Source organism: Anguilla anguilla, chromosome 2 (genome assembly GCF_013347855.1).
Source record: "Anguilla anguilla isolate fAngAng1 chromosome 2, fAngAng1.pri, whole genome shotgun sequence".
NCBI lineage: Eukaryota > Metazoa > Chordata > Actinopteri > Anguilliformes > Anguillidae > Anguilla > Anguilla anguilla.
The window spans coordinates 66,229,075-66,246,993 of NC_049202.1; the positions used below are offsets into that span (position 1 = coordinate 66,229,075).

Genomic DNA, 17,919 nt, shown 5'->3' on the forward strand with positions numbered 1-17,919 from the left:
CACACACACACACACACACACACGTCATATTCATCTGAAAATCTTGGTGTATCAGATGTAGAAGTTTGATAAAAGATGTCGCGATATAAATTACAGCTTGTTATCCAGAGTAGAAATGGAAGGAAACTGAATAATACATTTTTATAGCTGTCACAATAGTAGTAGCACCTGCCGTAGCAATGTAATATACTAACTTGTAATATAAGTTGTGGCGTGGTATTAATGTTAGTAGCTGGGGAAATTGTTGGAGCTTAAATCAGTAAATCACAAATACTGGAAAAGTTATGGAAAAAAAAGAAAGCAAAAACTTGAAAGCATAGTCCACACATGTATTCAATGTAATCATTTTTATTACTTTTTAACCTCAGAAAATATAGACAATAAAGTGCTTATTTGTATAAGTCATTCTTCAAGGATCTGTGTCCATTTTTGATGATCCAAGCAGTCTCCATGCATACTTTGTCTTTCAAGACAAATAATTTCTGCATCGTATTACTTCCCCATAATGTTTGGATCCATATATACAGTAATATTTTTGAGGCGATAAGTCTTAACCATTGATAACAAAAAATAAATAACAAAAAAATACACATGCACAGAGACTCATTTTCACTTCTTGCTGTTTTGTGAGTTTATTGGAATATAGACCTTTGTGTAAGAGATTTACATCTTTTATATGCCTCAAAAAGAGCAATTTGTTGCATTTGATCATGTATTAATGAGTCTATATAAGTATATATAAGAATACTAATATCAGCAGCTTTAATTTGTTTATATTCAATATAAAAGCAAACATTTTATGTAAGAAATTGACTGCTGGGAAACAATATTTCTATTGAGACTTTCTAATGAAGGCTATTTAATTTTTTTTGGAAGATAATGGCAATCGCTGTTTTTAAATGTGTTATTTTGAGAACTTTCATTAATATAAAATGAATGTAAGAATTGTATAAAAATATAAAATATTCATCTTTGTGCAGGATTTGTGCAAATACTGTATTGCAACTAATACTGTTTCTTTTTTTAAACGGGGGGTTATATCATGTATTTGATATAAATAATTTACTCTAAATGAACGCATACACGCACGCATGCACACAGTACACATACACATGCATAATCCCACTTGAGCCATTTAAGATTTAGGTAGATATTCATGAAAAAGAACAGAAAAAAGCAAAAAAAATTGGAACGAGGAGCCGGTAAAAAAAAATTATAAGGAATATAAAATGATGAGAAATTATTCATAAAATCAGAAAGGAATTCAGTAATTTGTTCAGAAAAGCAACAGTAACCTGAAAAAAGCCTGAGGGGAAGAAAAAAAATCTGGCAAACAGGGCTAATGTAAAAATCAAAAGTGCATGGTGTCCAGAATAAAATTAAAAAACCAAAGTAAGATATTTCCTACCTAAATCATGCAATGTAAACAACCTAGGCCTCAGCAACCTCAAACAAACAGTTCAGTGTTAACTTAAGACAAGGATACTAACTTAATCTAGTTTAACATGACTGAATAAATATACTGTACTACACTGCAATTCTGTTGAATATCCCCATAAATCTGTTCTACAAGCCAGCTAAACTACTTGCATACCAAACTACTGTTTAAACACTTTGTGCAGAGGTTGTAAAAGCTAGGGAGGTATCAGTGTTTTCATTGTCAATTCAGTTTTACTCAAATGCTGTACACCCAGTGTATAAACAAGGAAACAGAAGAGCATTCATTTTTATACATACAGTATATCTATAGAGAATGTAGAGCATGCAGCAGTAGCAGAAATTAGAAATAGTCCATCTTTAAACGATAAAAATTTAATAAGAAGTCGTATTTATTTCTTATGCTTGGGTTGGAGATTGGTGGAGGAGGTGCCTTCTCCCAAACTGGGACATTTTACATCATCCCAGACGAAAACAGAAATGTGGATGGTGTTCAAGGAGTGCACGGAAAAACAAAGCCGATAAAAAAATTAATGAAAAAGAAAGCAGATACATAAAGTACAAATTAGTAAATAGCACTGGCGAAAGGACTGAAAAAGTAATCAACTATCTTGCAACGGAACATAGTTCAAAATTCAAAATTTTAGCAAAAAAAAAAAAAGTCAACAGATCACATGACCCTTACAGGATTCATGCTTTGGAGTTGCCGTATGTGAAACCCCGGGTAAACTGGCTTAAAAAAAAAAAAAAAACTCACGAAGAGTTATTATTTTTGTAAATGAACAAATCATCTCCCCCCCCAACACACGGACACATACACACACACACACACACACACACACACACACACGAACACGCACTTTTGCAAGTCAACTAAAGATAGAACAAGCACATCCAGCGTCGTGTACCTGTATGCATCCTCCCACTGTTTAGCCTGCAATGCAAATAACAGTGCCCTTCTGTTGTCCACCCACTGATATTCGTCTCCAGTGCAAGATGTCCGCCTCACCCCAGTCTCCCGATTTAATTATCAATTATCCAGGAACTCCACAAAGCTACCGGAGGGAAATGAACGCTTGTCGCTCCTCTGCATGGACTTGGAACGGTGCTGTGTGCACCCCGTGAACTGTCCTAAATGTCTGTTCACCCCAGGACACTGCGGCCCTCCACCCCTGGAATTGGACACCTCAGGTTTGCTCATATTCTTCACAGCTAACATTGTCTTACACTGAGAGCCACACTATGGCCTTCTCTGCACTGACCTTCATAGTGACAGCGAGAGACTAACAGATGACATTCACTTAGGGATGGTTTGACCGAGGCTTTTAAATTCAAGTGAACTACGAGAGATTCATCAGGTTGAGTTCTGTCGGTTGAATGAGGGGGGGCAAAATGAAAATAACATCAGTAAGTATTTCTTCACACAGAGTGTAGTCGCTGTGTGGAATAGCTCAGCAGGTCATTTAGTAGCGGCAGAAACTCTGGGGGTTTTCAAGACCGGGCCTGTTACGGTGCTGGACTCTATCTAGTTTTTAGGTAAATGGTGAGCACTAGGTACCCTTTAGTGGTAGGAAAACGGCGGTTAAGTTATGCTGGTCTTGATTGGACATTTACACGTAACAGGAACAACCACTAGTCTGACACACCTCCTCGGGGACGCCTGACTGGCCAGTAAGAAGAGAGAAGCTGCTCAGCTCAGCAACGTGGACTGAGATGGGAAAACGGGGCAGTCAGTGAGGAGGTGGAGGTGCTACCGGGTCTTCACCTCACCAGGGAAGTGGGGAGAGGACAGAGGGAATGGGCACTGGAGAAGTAGACAGAGAGAGGGAAAAGAAAGAAAGGATGGAATGATAGAAACAAAGTGTCAATACGATCTTGGTTAGCTTGTGGACATCCAAAGGGAGTGGAACACCTGTCCCTGTGTAAATATCTAGATGGGATCTTATCAGGAAATGGGACGGGGCAGTGTCTCTCTCTCTCTCACTCAGATTTCAGACTCCCTCCTATAGCTGAGTGGGTCGAGGGGAATCGTAGCCTGCAGCATGTCAAACTCTATTTGGTTCTCCATGTCCAGGGCGCACAGCATGTCGCCCGACTGCTCCGGGAACCTCTCCTGAAAATCCGCCATGACAGTCCTCTCCTCCCCCTCGCCGCTGTCCCGCTCCCTGGCCGCCTGGGCCTCCTCCTCTTCCTCCTCCCCGCAGCGCAGGGCCACCTCGTTCTCGTAGCAGAAGGCGCTGGGCGAGTGCGGGGGCCTGAGGTGGCGGGCGGCCGTGGGGCTGACGGGGGACACAGAGCGGGAGGAGGAGGACGAGGAGCGGCCGGTCATCTCGCTCAGCGCCCGGGCGCTGCAGTGCGGCGTCGAGGGCACCTTGTAGGTCTTGTGGAAGCGGGAGTAGTCCACGTGGTAGCGGTCCTGCTTCTCGAAGACCACGGGCTCGAAGCGGTGGCCCCAGATGATCTCCCGGGCCAGGTAAGAGCTGCGGGCCTGGGTGGTCATGGCCGTGGCCTCCACCATCCCTTCCAGGATCACCACGATCTCAAAGTCCTCCGCCTCCAGGTTGGCCTTGCTCATGTGGTACAGGGGGCTCTGCTGGTCGATCTCGTGGACGATGATCAGGGGGGACACGAGGAAGAGGCGGTCCAGGCCCTCGTCGTAGCCCACGTTGATGTCGGCCTGCTCGAGGGGGATGTACTCGCCCTCGGCCGTGACGTAGGGGCGGATGAGCTGGGCGCGGACGTGGGCCTCCACGATGTGGCTCTTCCGCAGGTTGCCCAAGCGCCACATCAGGCACAGCTTGCCGTCGCGCAGGGCGATGACGGCGTTGTGGGAGAAGAGCAGGGTCTGGGCCCTCTTCTTGGGCCGCACCATCTTGGCCATGATGGTGCCGATCATGAAGGAGTCGATGATGCAGCCCACGATGGACTGCACCACCACCGTCAGCACGGCCGCCGGGCACTCCTCGGTGACGCACCGCCAGCCGTACCCGATGGTGGTCTGGGTTTCGATGGAGAACAGGAAGGCTCCCACGAAACTGTGCACGTGGAGAATGCAGGGTTTCCACTCCTTGTCCCGCTCCCTCGGTCCCGGGCCGCCTCCCACCCCCTGTGCACCGTTCCCGCCCAAAGACAAGTCCAGCCCCGGGGGGACGTCGAAGTCGCCGTGGGCCATGGCCACCCACCAGAAGACCAGGCCGAAGAGCAGCCAGGAGAAGAGGAAGGCGGTGGTGAAGATGAGCAGCATGTAGCGCCAGCGGATGTCCACGCAGGTGGTGAAGATGTCGGCCAGGTAGCGGCGCGGCTTGTCCTCCATGTTGGCGAAGACCACGTTGCACTGCCCGTTCTTCTTCACGAAGCGGCTCCTCAGCCGCCCCGGCCCCGTGGTGGAGATCTTCCTCCCGCCGTAAGCGTTCTCCGCCCCCGGCACTCCCAGCAGGCCTCCTCCTCCTCCTGCGCTCCCTGCTCCTCCGCTGGCTCCTCCCCCTGCCACGCCTAGGGAGTACTGGTGCTGGGAAAGGGTGCTGTGACCGTTGTGCAGGCCCAGGGTGGAGATTTTGAGGCCCTCGTCCTCTCCTACAATGCTATACCTGTGTGTGAGAAGAATGATAACACAAGGAAGGCAAATCAATCATTCTTTTACATAGAATCATTTACAATAAGGTTTCACAGTACATTAAGGTTCACACAGTACAGTAAGATTCACTCAGTACAATAAGATTCACACAGTACAATAAGGTTCACTCAGTACAATAAGGTTCACTCAGTACAATAAGGTTCACTCAGTACATTAAGTATCACACAGTAAAATAAGTACAATAAGGTTCACTCAGTACATTAAAGTACACGCAGTACCTCATTGTGGGCATGTTTCAGACAAATTAATAATTGGGAAAAACTTGGAAATGAACAACAACTAAAACGCAGGGGAGGGAAAAGGCAGGAGCAGAGAAATGGGAATGTAAAATTTAAACGTCCTTTTCAAATTGCTTCCTTTGTTGTATTTACAGGGAGACTCAACTTTGCTTTGCTGTAATAGCGCATAGATAGTGTGTCAAGTGCTTCAGCCTCTCTTTTCCAGCCTACCCTCTCAATTTGGATGCAGCTTGTATTATATGTGTGTGCACTCTCACACGTACTATATCTGCAGCACTGTTACTACCTACATAGTCCTACATGTCCATGTTGCTGTACAGTTGCAAAGTATATTTGTGTCCAGAGGTAACTGTACATATGCCTTCACATGGTGGCCTTGTTAGATGCCACACACAGCCATAATGTATTGTGTTTAAGCCAAGCACTTTCCTACCTGTTGACTCGCACCGTTCCCATGGCACCAGTGATCATAGGGCTGTCAGTCTGAGGAGGGTGACTGGCGGTGCTAGCCGTGTGATTGGACGAGGAGAAACGGTCAGGGTCTGGGATAGACTCTGGATGCGGAACTACCCTGAAAGATTGGAGACCGGCATGGTGACCTGGGGAGCAGGGAGCTGGGACTGCTGCTCCTGAGAAACACCTCTGAGAGAGAGAGAGAGAGAGAGAGAGAGAGAGAGAGAGAGAGAGAGAGAGAGAGGGAGAGAGAGAGAGAGAGAGAGAGAGAGAGAGAGAGAGAGAGAGTGAGAGAGAGAGAGAGAGAGAGAGAGAGAGTGAGAGAGAGAGAGAGAGAGAGAGAGAGCATTGATTAGGCATTCTGTCTAAATTCATCGTATTGGAGTGAATTTTGTGAGAATGCCTCTCACAGCTGTGTATAACATTCGCGATAAAACGAAATGAACTTGATGCAAAGAGTTGCACAAGTTTCTTCCAGGGATCAAATGGTTTCTGTCGGCACCATTGATGGAATAAATGAGTCATATGTGCATTAATGATTACAAAAGCGTCCCCTGAATTTGGCTATAGGCAAGGGAACACAGGGCACATAACAGACACCATTTTACCCATGGTGAAATGGCCCTCCTGTTTTCGGTCCTGATTTTGGTGTTCTCTGGTTAGCAACACTGTATTCATGGTACATACATTAAAGGAAACAGGTGCAGTATGCCTTTCTTAGGAAAATCATTTTAGTTTTCAGACAAACAAACAAATAAAAAACAATTATAATTCTTATTATAGCAAGACAAATGTTCACTCCAGAAATCCAGGCTTAAGTCACAAACTGTCACTAGCTGATGATATCACATTTGGTCTTACGCACACACACATATACACACACACATAAATACATGTATTTACACATGCACACACACATGCAGACATATACACACACACACACACAAACACGCATGCTTACACATGCTCACACACACGCACACACACACACAAAACCTCATATGCACACACACACACACACACACAAATAAATATATTTACCTAAGCACACACACACACACACACACACACACACTTTCGGACAAAGGATTTTGCACTACGAAGTGAAAGACTTGTGACCCCTTGCGTGACAGCGTATCAGTTCCTGATACGGCGCTGGCAGATGTTGGGATTTGCCTTCCTTTCGCATTCCAGATTGAACACTGTTGCGGCTCTGAATCCCAGCTCGGCGTGCGATTACATTTCCCCTGGCCAGCGTGAGAGCCGGGGGGAAGGGGGGGAAGGAGCAGCGTACGGACGGCAGCGATGGAAACGCAGTTTCCTGCGCGGTCTCGAGCGCTTTTGCGTAGGCAGTGCCGTGTGATCCAAAGCCACAGTGTGACACGCAATCTGTTTTTTTTTTTTTTTCATCGGAGAATAGTACCAGAAGGTATCGACGTGCAAATTTTAGGGGACACTGATGTGTGTTTGTGTGTTTTTTTTCTTTTTCGGGCAATTCTATGCCTGAGTGTGTCCGGTGTCTGTCAGTGTGTGCCTCTCATGTGATACGTATTCCTGTATTTGATTTGGAATACGTCATGACTTACGATTTCTGCTTTTTTTTTGGAGGTCCCTGTTTTCCACTGTTGCCCCTCCGCGTCCCACTTTACTCCTATATGTCTGTGGACTGCTAGGTATAAATGACTTTACTCTTCAGTAAAATATGGTACTGGATGCCACTGTACAATCTCATTTCCTTTTCCGTTATCCTCACTGAATATAGTTCTGCCTGGACGGCTTCCATGCATGCAGGCTATTTATAAACTCATACCCATTTTGATTTTTATTTTCGTTCTTTGGCCTTCTTTTGCAGGTGAGAGATGCTTAACTATGGTGACTGTTGTTCAACACACAGCATGCTGGCATACATGAGTCTGTCTGCCTGCCTGTCTGTCTGTCTGTTTGTCTGTCTGTCTGTATGTCCGCCTATTTGTCTGTCTGTCTGTCTATCTGCTTATGTGTCTGTCTGTCTGCTTGCCTGCCTGCCTGGCTCTCTGTATGCCTGCCTGCCTACCTGCCTACCTGTCTGTCTGTGTGTCTGCCTTCCTGCCTGTCTGCCTGCCTGTCTCTCTGTCTGTCTGTCTGTCTGTCTGCTCCATGTGATCCTGGAGTTTCCTTTGGGCGCGGGAAGCCTCAGTCAGCAGCCCCCTGCCAGGACCACATCCCCTCAGGCTCAGCCACCCGCTGCGAGGACAACACCCCTCTTTCCAGGCTCACGCCCCCTCAGGCTCAGCAGCCCCCAGCCAGGACCACACCCCCCTTAGTCCCAGCAGCCACCTGCCAGGACCACGCCCCCCTGCCATGACCACGCCCCCTCAGGCTCAGCAGCCCCCTGCCATGACCATGCCCCCTCAGGCTCAGCAACCCCCTGCCAGGACCACACCCCCCTTAGTCCCAGCAGCCCCCTACCAGGATCACGCCCCCCTACCATGACCATGCCCCCTCAGGCTCAGCAGCCCCCTGCCAGGACCACGCCCCCTCAGGCTCAGCAGCCCCCTGCCAGGACCACACCCCCCTTAGCCCCAGCAGCCACCTGCCAGGACCACGCCCCCCTGCCATGACCATGCCCCCTCAGGCTCAGCAACCCCCTGCCAGGACCACACCCCCCTTAGTCCCAGCAGCCCCCTGCCAGGACCACGCCCCCTCAGGCTCAGCAGCCCCCTGCCAGGACCACACCCCCCTTAGTCCCAGCAGCCCGCTGACCTGGTACAGCTCTGGAGCAGGCTGGCAGAGGCCAGAGTGGAAATCACAGGAAACAGCCTCTCACCCATCGTACCCAGGAACTCTCAGCGGTTTAACCCTCAAGGGATCAAAGCACACGCAGCTCCTCAGAGGCACCCATGGGAAGGAGGACAGGGGGGGGAAGAGGCACTGGGGGGGACCCGTCCGAGTCAGCCCAGCAGCAGGTGCTACGGGCACTTTCAGGGGAGCCCACTTCAGCACACTGAGGGGCAGTTTTTTGAGTGGAACAGAAGTGAGCCGCCGCTGTGCTTAAAGCACAGATTGTTCCCGAGGGAGTCCATCAGTTAATACGGGCTGAAGAACGTATGTGCTGATAGCGGGTTGCTGTGGCTACAGCAGTCCATGGTATCTGCTGAGAACACAGGTGGTAATTAAAGCTTTAGTCACAGACGTGATGAAGACTTAAGTCTATGCTGCCTTTAAAGCAGTGTTAGTAATGGCAGTTAAAGTATTTGCTTTTTTAAAAATGTGTTAGTCAAATGCTTTTACATGCATGTTCACACACACGGGTACATACACATAAACACTCACACTTACACACACACACACACACACACAGGCTACATTTCAGGAGGAAAGAATGCTCTGTCAAAAAATGGCACAAATCTATAAATTGAACAAATACTGAAGAACAGGAAGCCATTTTCATTCGGTGGATAAACGTAACGAATATTGACAAAATAAAAACAAACGGCACAGAACTAAAGTACGTAAAATGTATCCGATTAATTAACTTAAAATTGTATTACCTTATTGAAATAAAAAAAAAACCCCCCACGAAGCCTCACGACATGAGAATCTGCAACAAGAACATGGCATTCAGACCTGGCATTCAGCGCTCCTGGATGACTAGCCGTGTTTGTACAGGCGTAGGTGCCAACGCAAGCCCCTGGTTCTGTGTGCCTGCTGCCGCCGGGTCTGCGGGCAGAGAACAGACGCCGATACAATGCAGCAGGACCGGAAAGGTCAGACACAGGCTTGGTGCTAATGAACCTCGTTCATTAAGGTCTTATTGACAGAGCTAATTGCCACAAAGCCCCGATTTAGTCACATGAGCCGCTCGAAGATCATTTCAAACATCACTGTTTGAATAATCTAATCGCTGAGATGACCAATTAACTGTGCTGTCTAACTATAGTAGATTTTTTTTTTGTAACAATAATTTTTGAGAATGGCTGCATTACTCAGAAATGATAAAACATTAATTAGAAGCGCTTCAAAAATTATTTGAACTACCTCTTTGTCTTTGATCTGTTTCAGTTTATACACCCAAAATGTTCATGCAGGACTGCAGTGAAGCATTATGGCCGTGGAACTGGGCTTGTAACCTAAAGGTTGCAGGCTTGATTCCCAGGCAGGCTGCTGTTGTATCCTTGAGCAAAGTACTTACTGTGAACTCTTTCAGGATGTACTGTATTCAGCTGTACCAATGGATACTAGGTAAAAAAAAAATACTCTGGATCAGAGCACCTGCGAAACTGTCAGCAGCATGTATCTAGGGATGGAGTGAGTAGAGTGAGGGTCAGTTGGGCAGAGTGAGGGACAGTTGGGTGGAGTGAGGTTCAGTTGGGTGGAGTGAGGGACAGTTGGGCGGAGTGAGGGTCATTTGGGTGGAGTGAGGGACAGTTGGGTGGAGTGAGGGTCAGTTGGGCAGAGTGAGGGTCATTTGGGTGGACTGAGGGACAGTGGGGCAGAGTGAGGGTCAGTTGGGTGGAGTGAGGGACAGTTGGGCAGAGTGAGGGTCATTTGGGTGGAGTGAGGGGTAGTGGGGTAGAGTGAGGGACAGTTGGGCGGAGTGAGAGTCAGTTGGGTGGAGTGAGGGTCAGTTGGGTGGAGTGAGGGACAGTTGGGTGGAGTGAGGGTCAGTTGGGTGGAGTGAGGGACAGTTGGGTGGAGTGAGGGTCAGTTGGGTGGAGTGAGGGACAGTTGGGTGGAGTGAGGGACAGTTGGGCGGAGTGAGAGTCAGTTGGGTGGAGTGAGGGACAGTTGGGCGGAGTGAGAGTCAGTTGGGTGGAGTGAGGGACAGTTGGGTGGAGTGAGGGTCAGTTGGGTGGAGTGAGGGACAGTTGGGCAGAGTGAGGGACAGTTGGGTGGTGTGAGGGACAGTTGGGCGGAGTGAGGGTCAGTTGGGTGGAGTGAGAGTCAGTTGGGTGGAGTGAGGGACAGTTGGGTGGAGTGAGAGTCAGTTGGGTGGAGTGAGGGTCAGTTAGATGGAGTGAGGGACAGTTGGGCGAAGCGAGGGTCAGTTGGCTGGAGTGAGAGTCAGTTAGGCGGATCAAGGGACAGTTGGGTGGAGTGAGGGACAGTTGGGCGGAGTGAGGGACAGTTGGGCAGAGTGAGGGACAGTTGGGCAGAGTGAGGGTCAGTTGGGTGGAGTGAGGGACAGTTGATGGTGAAGATAAGCTGGAAAGTGAGCCCATCTGACACGGTGTGCTTGCCATGTACTATGTTTGGATAAAGATAATAGAGCTTCAGTGTCATAGCAGCCCCGGCCTGTGGCAGCTGCCATGCTTAAGTTTATTCAGTAGTAAAATGCAAAAAGTGTTTTTTTTCTTTCTTTTTTTAAAGAGCTTTTCTGAATATTTATGAATTTGATTTGCTGTGGTAATTTTAGATTTCATCAGCAAAAAGGCTTTGCTGTCACCTATTTTGTTCCCTGAACAGGGATAATTCAAGGTTCCCTGCATCGATTGTGGCACTAAGTAGAGACAGTAGGCAGGAAAGATGCTCTTTTTTCCCTTTAAAAATACACCAGACAAATTCAACACCAAGCATCAAGAAATAAATAAACCTGACAGAAATAAATCTAACCCTGACACTTTTGACACCCTTACTTGGCGGAGGCTGTGGTTCCTTAGGTAAAGTTGCGGCAATTAAATAGTTATGAGGATGCAGTAATTAGCGGTTTCCATAGGAACCTCGGTTCTTAACAGGCTGATGAAATATTTCAGGTTGAGATGATTTCGCGTACTGGAAAAAGAGGGATGGAGAGGGAGAGGAGAGACAGGAGAGTGGGGTGCAAGGGCTCTTTGGAATGAGTCAGAGAACGCGGGCCTGATTCATTGACAAGGGTGGAGAGATACTGAATCACACATGCAAGAGTTTTGGGTATCTTCTCTCCTGTTTTCTGGGTGCATTTCTAGGAAATTGAGTCCTTCATTGTTTGATGAGTAGTGTAAACGGTTCTTTATTCAGACTCTGGTGTTTCTTATTTTTCAACCTGTCCACACTGATCTTTCATCTGGTCTTCCCACTCAACTTTGAAATAAAATGTATCCCTTCCTTTTTCTTGTTCTTAAAATTATAATGACCCCTTTGAGTAATGAAAAGTGGTAATTCGCTTTCCCCCCCCCCCCCCAACACAGCAGGATGAGAAGTTATAGGAACACGCATTGACTGTGATTGACAGATCGATGATTGTAGAGTTACGCTCAGGAAGGAGGTAAAAATATGAATATAGGTTTGCTGATGCTTGCAAATGGACCTGGCATTCTAGAAAGAACCGTCACTCAAACACACAGACAAACGCAGACATACAGACTCACATAGACACATTCACATGCAGAGACTGCACAATGATCCATTGTTACGCAACACTCAAAGACATGTAATCCCCCATGCCAGCTCAGGGCGTGTGCGTGCGTATGTGTGCACAGGACACGCGATGACATTCTTAACTTCCGATACGTGAAACTATGGATTAATAGTCTCCTAATCTCCTAATCTCTATCAGCGATACAAAGGTACATCTCAGTCCAGTGACGTGCCTTAGCTCTCTCAGTCTAATCTCAAACTGAAGGAACAGAGAAGGAGGGAGGAGGGGCAGCAAGATGTACATCCGGGTCTGCAAGTATGTGTATACAATGATGCGTGTGCGTGTGCTTGTTTCTGTTCTGTGGCGCACACCTGAGATCGAGTTTGCACAGCCAGCAGTGGGAACACCCTCAGTAGCACAGTCCTAAAAGTAGCATCCGCAGAAGTACCTGCATTATTCCAGCAAATATATAATCGTGATGGCAAAATACTTGTCAGCCACAGAGCTGTCAGATGCTATATTTGCTGATTCTCTGGACCTCTCAGCTTTGAGTGGTGTAGAAAATTGGTGTGGAAAGGTGGGTGAGCTAGTAATGTCATTTTTAAAATATATATATATTTTTTTACATGTTCTGGATTGTGGAGCAATCCAGTCACATGTAGTTCTGAAGCACTGTTTGAGCAGAATGGACATTTAAGGAAGAACTTTTAAGAGAGATTCATGTAAAATAGTATTGCACTATTAAAATATTTTGAACATAAAAGTGTGTATGTGTTGAGTTATTCAGATGGTGAAGCAATGCATTGTTTTTTTAAATTTATTTTTTTTTTTTTTTACATAATATGTGAATTGTTCATACCAAAAACACAAACACAAACCAAGATGTACTCTGAAACAAAACCTGTAGGTGCATGGATACTCAAATCTGGCCCTCGAATCCAAACCCGGCCCTGGTTTTCCTTCTCCTGGGTAATTAACTGAACAGTTACTGCTACTGATTGGCCAGACTGTCTTCACAGGTAAAGGGAGGGTGAAAAACCGGCAGTTCTCGGCCCTCGAGGACCGTGATTCGAGTAACAGAGCTAGAGGCAGGTCTCTGCTCCAGGATTTCATAGTTTTCGAGTTCAATTAACCTTTTCCCATGTGTACCGGCGATAATTCTGTGTCAGAGGGACTAGGAGCAACTATTTTTTTTTCACCCCTTCAGAGCTGGCGCAGCTGTGCCGTGCAGTGCTAGCGCTGCAGTTTTGAGCTCATTTGGGGATGCATTCTTCCTTCCTCAGGATGAATTTAATTCCATGCAGAAGTCAAATGGCTTCTGTGGAAAAATGCAAATGAAGGGTGAGGGATGGGTGAGGCGCACATTAAAATTAACTTTGGCCAGCAGTGGCCAGCGTGACCAACTGTGCCAGGCTGAACTTTCAGTTTGATTGAGTACACACGGCTTCAGAACTTCAGCTGCTGATGGAAAGTGTAACAGCCTTCAAGACTCAGTGGACAGACACAGTGTCTGTAGGTATTTGTAGGGTCCTTTCAATCAGTAGTCAAATTAGGCCTTGGGAGGAGCTGTGTTGACCATTAAGCCAATTAATAATTTAAGTATCCAATTTAAATTAAGTACTCAAGTGCTGAAAATAACCAAAAGCCAGCAGACAGAGTCAGTGGTGTAGCACAAAATTCTGGGCCCTGTACAAAAGCAGTCTCTGTGAGCCCCCTTCCTCTCTTGATCCATGTCTCTCATGCATCATTCCAGGCTTTTAGAGGGCCCTCCCCCCATTTGGGCCCTGGGTAGTCAGTCCCGCTTTTCCCCCAACTACAACGCCCCTGGACACAGTGACACTCCAGGACCAGGGGTTTGAATTGTGGGGAGCTCTTAAAATCCACATACTTAATGAGCTAGTTAATATTTAAAGTGATTATCTTAAAAGACTATGCTCTACAATATTGTAGATGTTGCATTTTTGTCAATATAATCCAGTTGTTCCTTATTAGTCCTACTAATTTTTGTTTAATAATTCCAGTCTCACATTCTCAAACAATGACTTTAAGGGCTATGCCAAAGTAACGTATTGTTGTCTATACTATACCTTTTCATTGTAAGTATGAACATTTGTGCAATTCTATGTGCTCATGGATTGGCCTTCAGTTCCTCAATTATACCAATTCAAGACTTCTCTTACTCAGTAAAGTCAATTCAATGGGTTGTTAAATTCTCAGAAATATAGTAATTCTCATTGATCAAGTAAGATTAATTCTGCACACTGATCGATTTACTCTTGCAGATGTCTTATTTTGTGGCGCCGTTTCTTCATCGCAGACATTTTTATTAATGCATTAATGCATTTATTATGTTACAACGTTCAACAAATAGTTAACAGGAAATACAATTTTGACATATATAGCTTACCCTATTATTCGTACTTTGCAGTATGTCATTTTTAATAAATACCACGGAGAGACATTTTAGGATCTCGTTCTAGGAAATAATCGAAAGAAAGTTGGAATTCACATAAACTGTCGTCGCTGAACCAACCAAGTTGCCAAACTTAGTGCGATATAACAATCAAAATAACTTAAGCGTGAAATAAGGAAAACATTTCAGTGTCATGGTTTACTGCAGACCCTCTGGCTACTTTCTCGCCACTCTAGCAAGTAGCAACGACGTTGGCATTTTATTGACACAAAAAAATCAAACCGAATCAATGCAGATCGTCACAAAGCAGTGAAGTGCATTGTGTACGCTAACAATCAGAACATGCCAATTCGCTGTGCGTACACTTTGGAGAGAGAAAGTGTGGGGTTTCTCAGTAGTTCCATAGTGTCGATGTCATGATGCGACAATAAAAATAACGCATTAGGCATGCAAAATGACAGAAGTGACTGTGGGTTAAAATGGGAGCAAATAATATAGATTATACGAACAACATCATGCAATAAATTGATATCAATTGACTCAAACGCTTATGAGATTTTTCTCTATTGTACTTCCAAAACTTCACAAAAGAAGCTGACAGGTAGAGGGTAAAGTGAAGACAGAGGACTTTATCAGATAAACTCTTACCTTTTAGTGTAAAGCGCTGGTTCCCCTGATTACGGGAACGAATAAAGCCAACTCGCTTTAAAAAAAAAAAATTATTAATATTTTTTACATTAACTATTCTTTCTCAAAAACTGCCGAAATAGTAGGTATCCATAGCGCGCGACCAGTTGTGAATCCGGCAGCTTTGGCGGAAGTCTCGCTGTTTCGATTTCTAGTCTTCTCTCCGTTCCTCTTAGCGAGGTCCAAAACGTCTTTCTGTGTTGTCACACCATTTCCTTTTAATTTGTCTCTTTCTTCTTTGTTATATTTTATTTTACAATGATCCCACTCCCCTATTCTATCGTCCTTTTGCGGTCCTTCTTTCCCGTTGGCTGTATAATCCACTCTTTTGCGCGCGCCCTCTCTGTTCGGCGACTCTTGCTCGCCGCTCATGCTATCCCCCAGTCCATCTCCATCTCCGCGTGTGTGGGTGCGAGAGGGAGGGAGAGCTTGTCAGTTTGATTATGTCCCTGTTTGTGTAGATTCGTGTGTGAGCGCGTGTAGGTGTTTTTCCCTATTATTTGTGCCAGTGTTTCGTCCAGCAGCAGGCTCCATATTACATTATTTTATTATTTTTTTAGCAGATTTGCGCAGCTCATATTTTACATATCATTCATTTATATATCCTGGACGCTTCACCGGGCCCTTATGGGTCAGAGCCTTGCTTGTGGGTTCATCAGCAGTATAACTTGGATTCAAACATGCAACATTCTGCACAACCACTGCCACGTGTGTTTTATGACTAATAATCCATTATCCACTAATAATCTAATAATCCACTAATAATCCATTCTCAAACGTGTTGTTTTTCCTATTTTAATGTTTATCCTGTCCCATGAAAGCCTATCTTTTAGATCAGGACTGCACCAAGTGCGATCCGGCATTTGGAGCTGTCCAGTGCTGAAGGACGTCAAACATAGTCGCTGATAAACTCCCACTGAGAAAACCTGGCCAGTATTACATTATTAGCAGTTTTTTTATGTGATAAATTAACCACCAAGCACTCAGAATAGAAATGATTTTAGACAACAGAAACAGGCAACAGACATGTTCCTTGTCTTTTTCCCGAATGAGGTTTTTTTTTATGTCGATGTTTGGTAAGGCAGCCTGTGTACACATGTATGTATGCGTGTGTGCGTGTGTATGTGTGCGTGTGTGTGTCCGTGTGCATGCGTGCACGTGCGCGTGTTTGAGTCTGGGCTCACACGTGAACATGTTTGTGTGTTGAGGAGGTATAACATTGTCTTCACTGTGACAGATTACGGATGACTGTCATTAAACATAATTCGTATCAAATGCCATATGTGTGCACCTCTAAAAACTTTATTTTCTGTGTGCATTCTTGGTGAACGGCTTTTTTTCCCCCTTCGTCTGCGGGGTTCGCGCATTCTTCTCAAAGATAAAATGTATCTTTTTTTTCCTGAGGCTGTGTCTGCGCGTTTGCCATACAGTCCTCCCTCCACCTCGCCAGCTACGTCTCCCCTCATACCGTCACCCACAGATTCATCCTGCATCCAAACCTTTATCTCTCTCACTGCACTCTGCCTGTCTGTCAAAGAAATTTAGCCTCCAAACATACAGAAAAATGCAACCCACCCATTTTTCAGCCCATTATTCCCTTGAAATTCTCAGAGGAACAACCATAATCATGTTTATAATTATGTATACTTTCAGTTAATTAAAATTCTTTTTTAATTTGAACCTACAGAGCCTTAAAAACTTTACAGTGCAAAGAATAAAGATATTGCTATCAGACCAATGTCTTCTTCTGTGGTTAATGAATGTTATTTCACTGTTTTTCTGTCAATTGGGCAGAGTTACATCAGTTGACAATGTACTCGAACTCAAAATCTATTCAGCGATGTCTGATCATGAAATCTGTTCCTAAATTCATTAGAATTGGCCAGTAAAGTCAAATTTAAAGTAAAGTCAGATTTACACGTATAAAGCCAGTGTTTATTTACTGAAAAAAACTGAACAATACTGATAATGCCTCCCATCACATGATTACTTTCAATTTTGCCACAATAGAGAATGATATTTTATTAAAAATATAGTCAATCCTATAGTTTCTATGGAAACCTTTTGATGTTCTTTCTCTCTCTCGCTCTTTCTCTAAATTATACGGCTGAAGCTATTTATTTTTAAACCCCTTCTTTCCAGAAAGAAGAGGTGGGTGTTATATGTCCAGATGACAGCCAGAGAATGGGGGAGGGGGGGGCTGTTTAGAATATAAGTAGCAATGTAGGCAGAGGCCAAAGGTCACAGAAGAAAAATATCAGCATGAAAAGGAAGATTGAGAGAGCGAGTTTAGAGGACATAACATGAAAGAATAAATGAGAGCTAAAATGGGGAAAGGACAAGTAAGACACAGGGCAGCTACCGCAAGACAGAATGACTGCATGGCATCATGGGAGGTTTGCTCTCCCACCCTTGAGCCTGTGTGTGTGTGTGTATGTGAACACAGTATCCTTTGTACTGATAATGTGTGTGTGTGAACACAGAATCCTTTGCACTCATAACGCAGTTTGTGAACACAGAATCCTTTGCACTCATAATGTGTGTTTGTGAACACATAATTGTATGCACTAATAAAATGTGTCTGTGTGTGTGAGTGTGTGTGTGTATTTGTGGTGAGTGTAAGTGACTGTGTATTGTTTTGCTTTGTTGTGTGTCAGTGACATGGGAGTGAGCTGTACGAAAAATGTGAGGAGGACAAATTAATCAGGTCACTGTAGTGTGTGTGTGCCCAGTACACCCC

The 17,919-nt window shown here is 45.2% G+C and overlaps 1 protein-coding gene across 2 annotated transcripts; it reads right to left on the reverse strand.

The window, feature by feature from the left end:
• Positions 1-332: 332 nt before the first annotated feature.
• On the reverse strand, positions 333-15,708 carry LOC118221878 (inward rectifier potassium channel 4-like). Of its 2 annotated transcripts, none has more exons than XM_035407312.1 (3): positions 15,141-15,708; positions 5,744-5,952; positions 333-5,024 (listed from the first exon to the last, which is right to left on the reverse strand). In XM_035407312.1, the coding sequence occupies exons 2-3, from the start codon at positions 5,779-5,781 to the stop codon at positions 3,422-3,424; spliced, it is 1,641 nt and encodes a 546-aa protein (XP_035263203.1). In that variant the 5' UTR covers positions 5,782-5,952; positions 15,141-15,708; the 3' UTR covers positions 333-3,421. The 2 variants fall into 2 exon arrangements, with proteins under 2 accessions (XP_035263203.1, XP_035263204.1); XM_035407313.1 differs by lacking the exon at positions 15,141-15,708 and adding an exon at positions 9,370-9,828.
• Between the last annotated feature and the right edge of the window lie 2,211 nt (positions 15,709-17,919).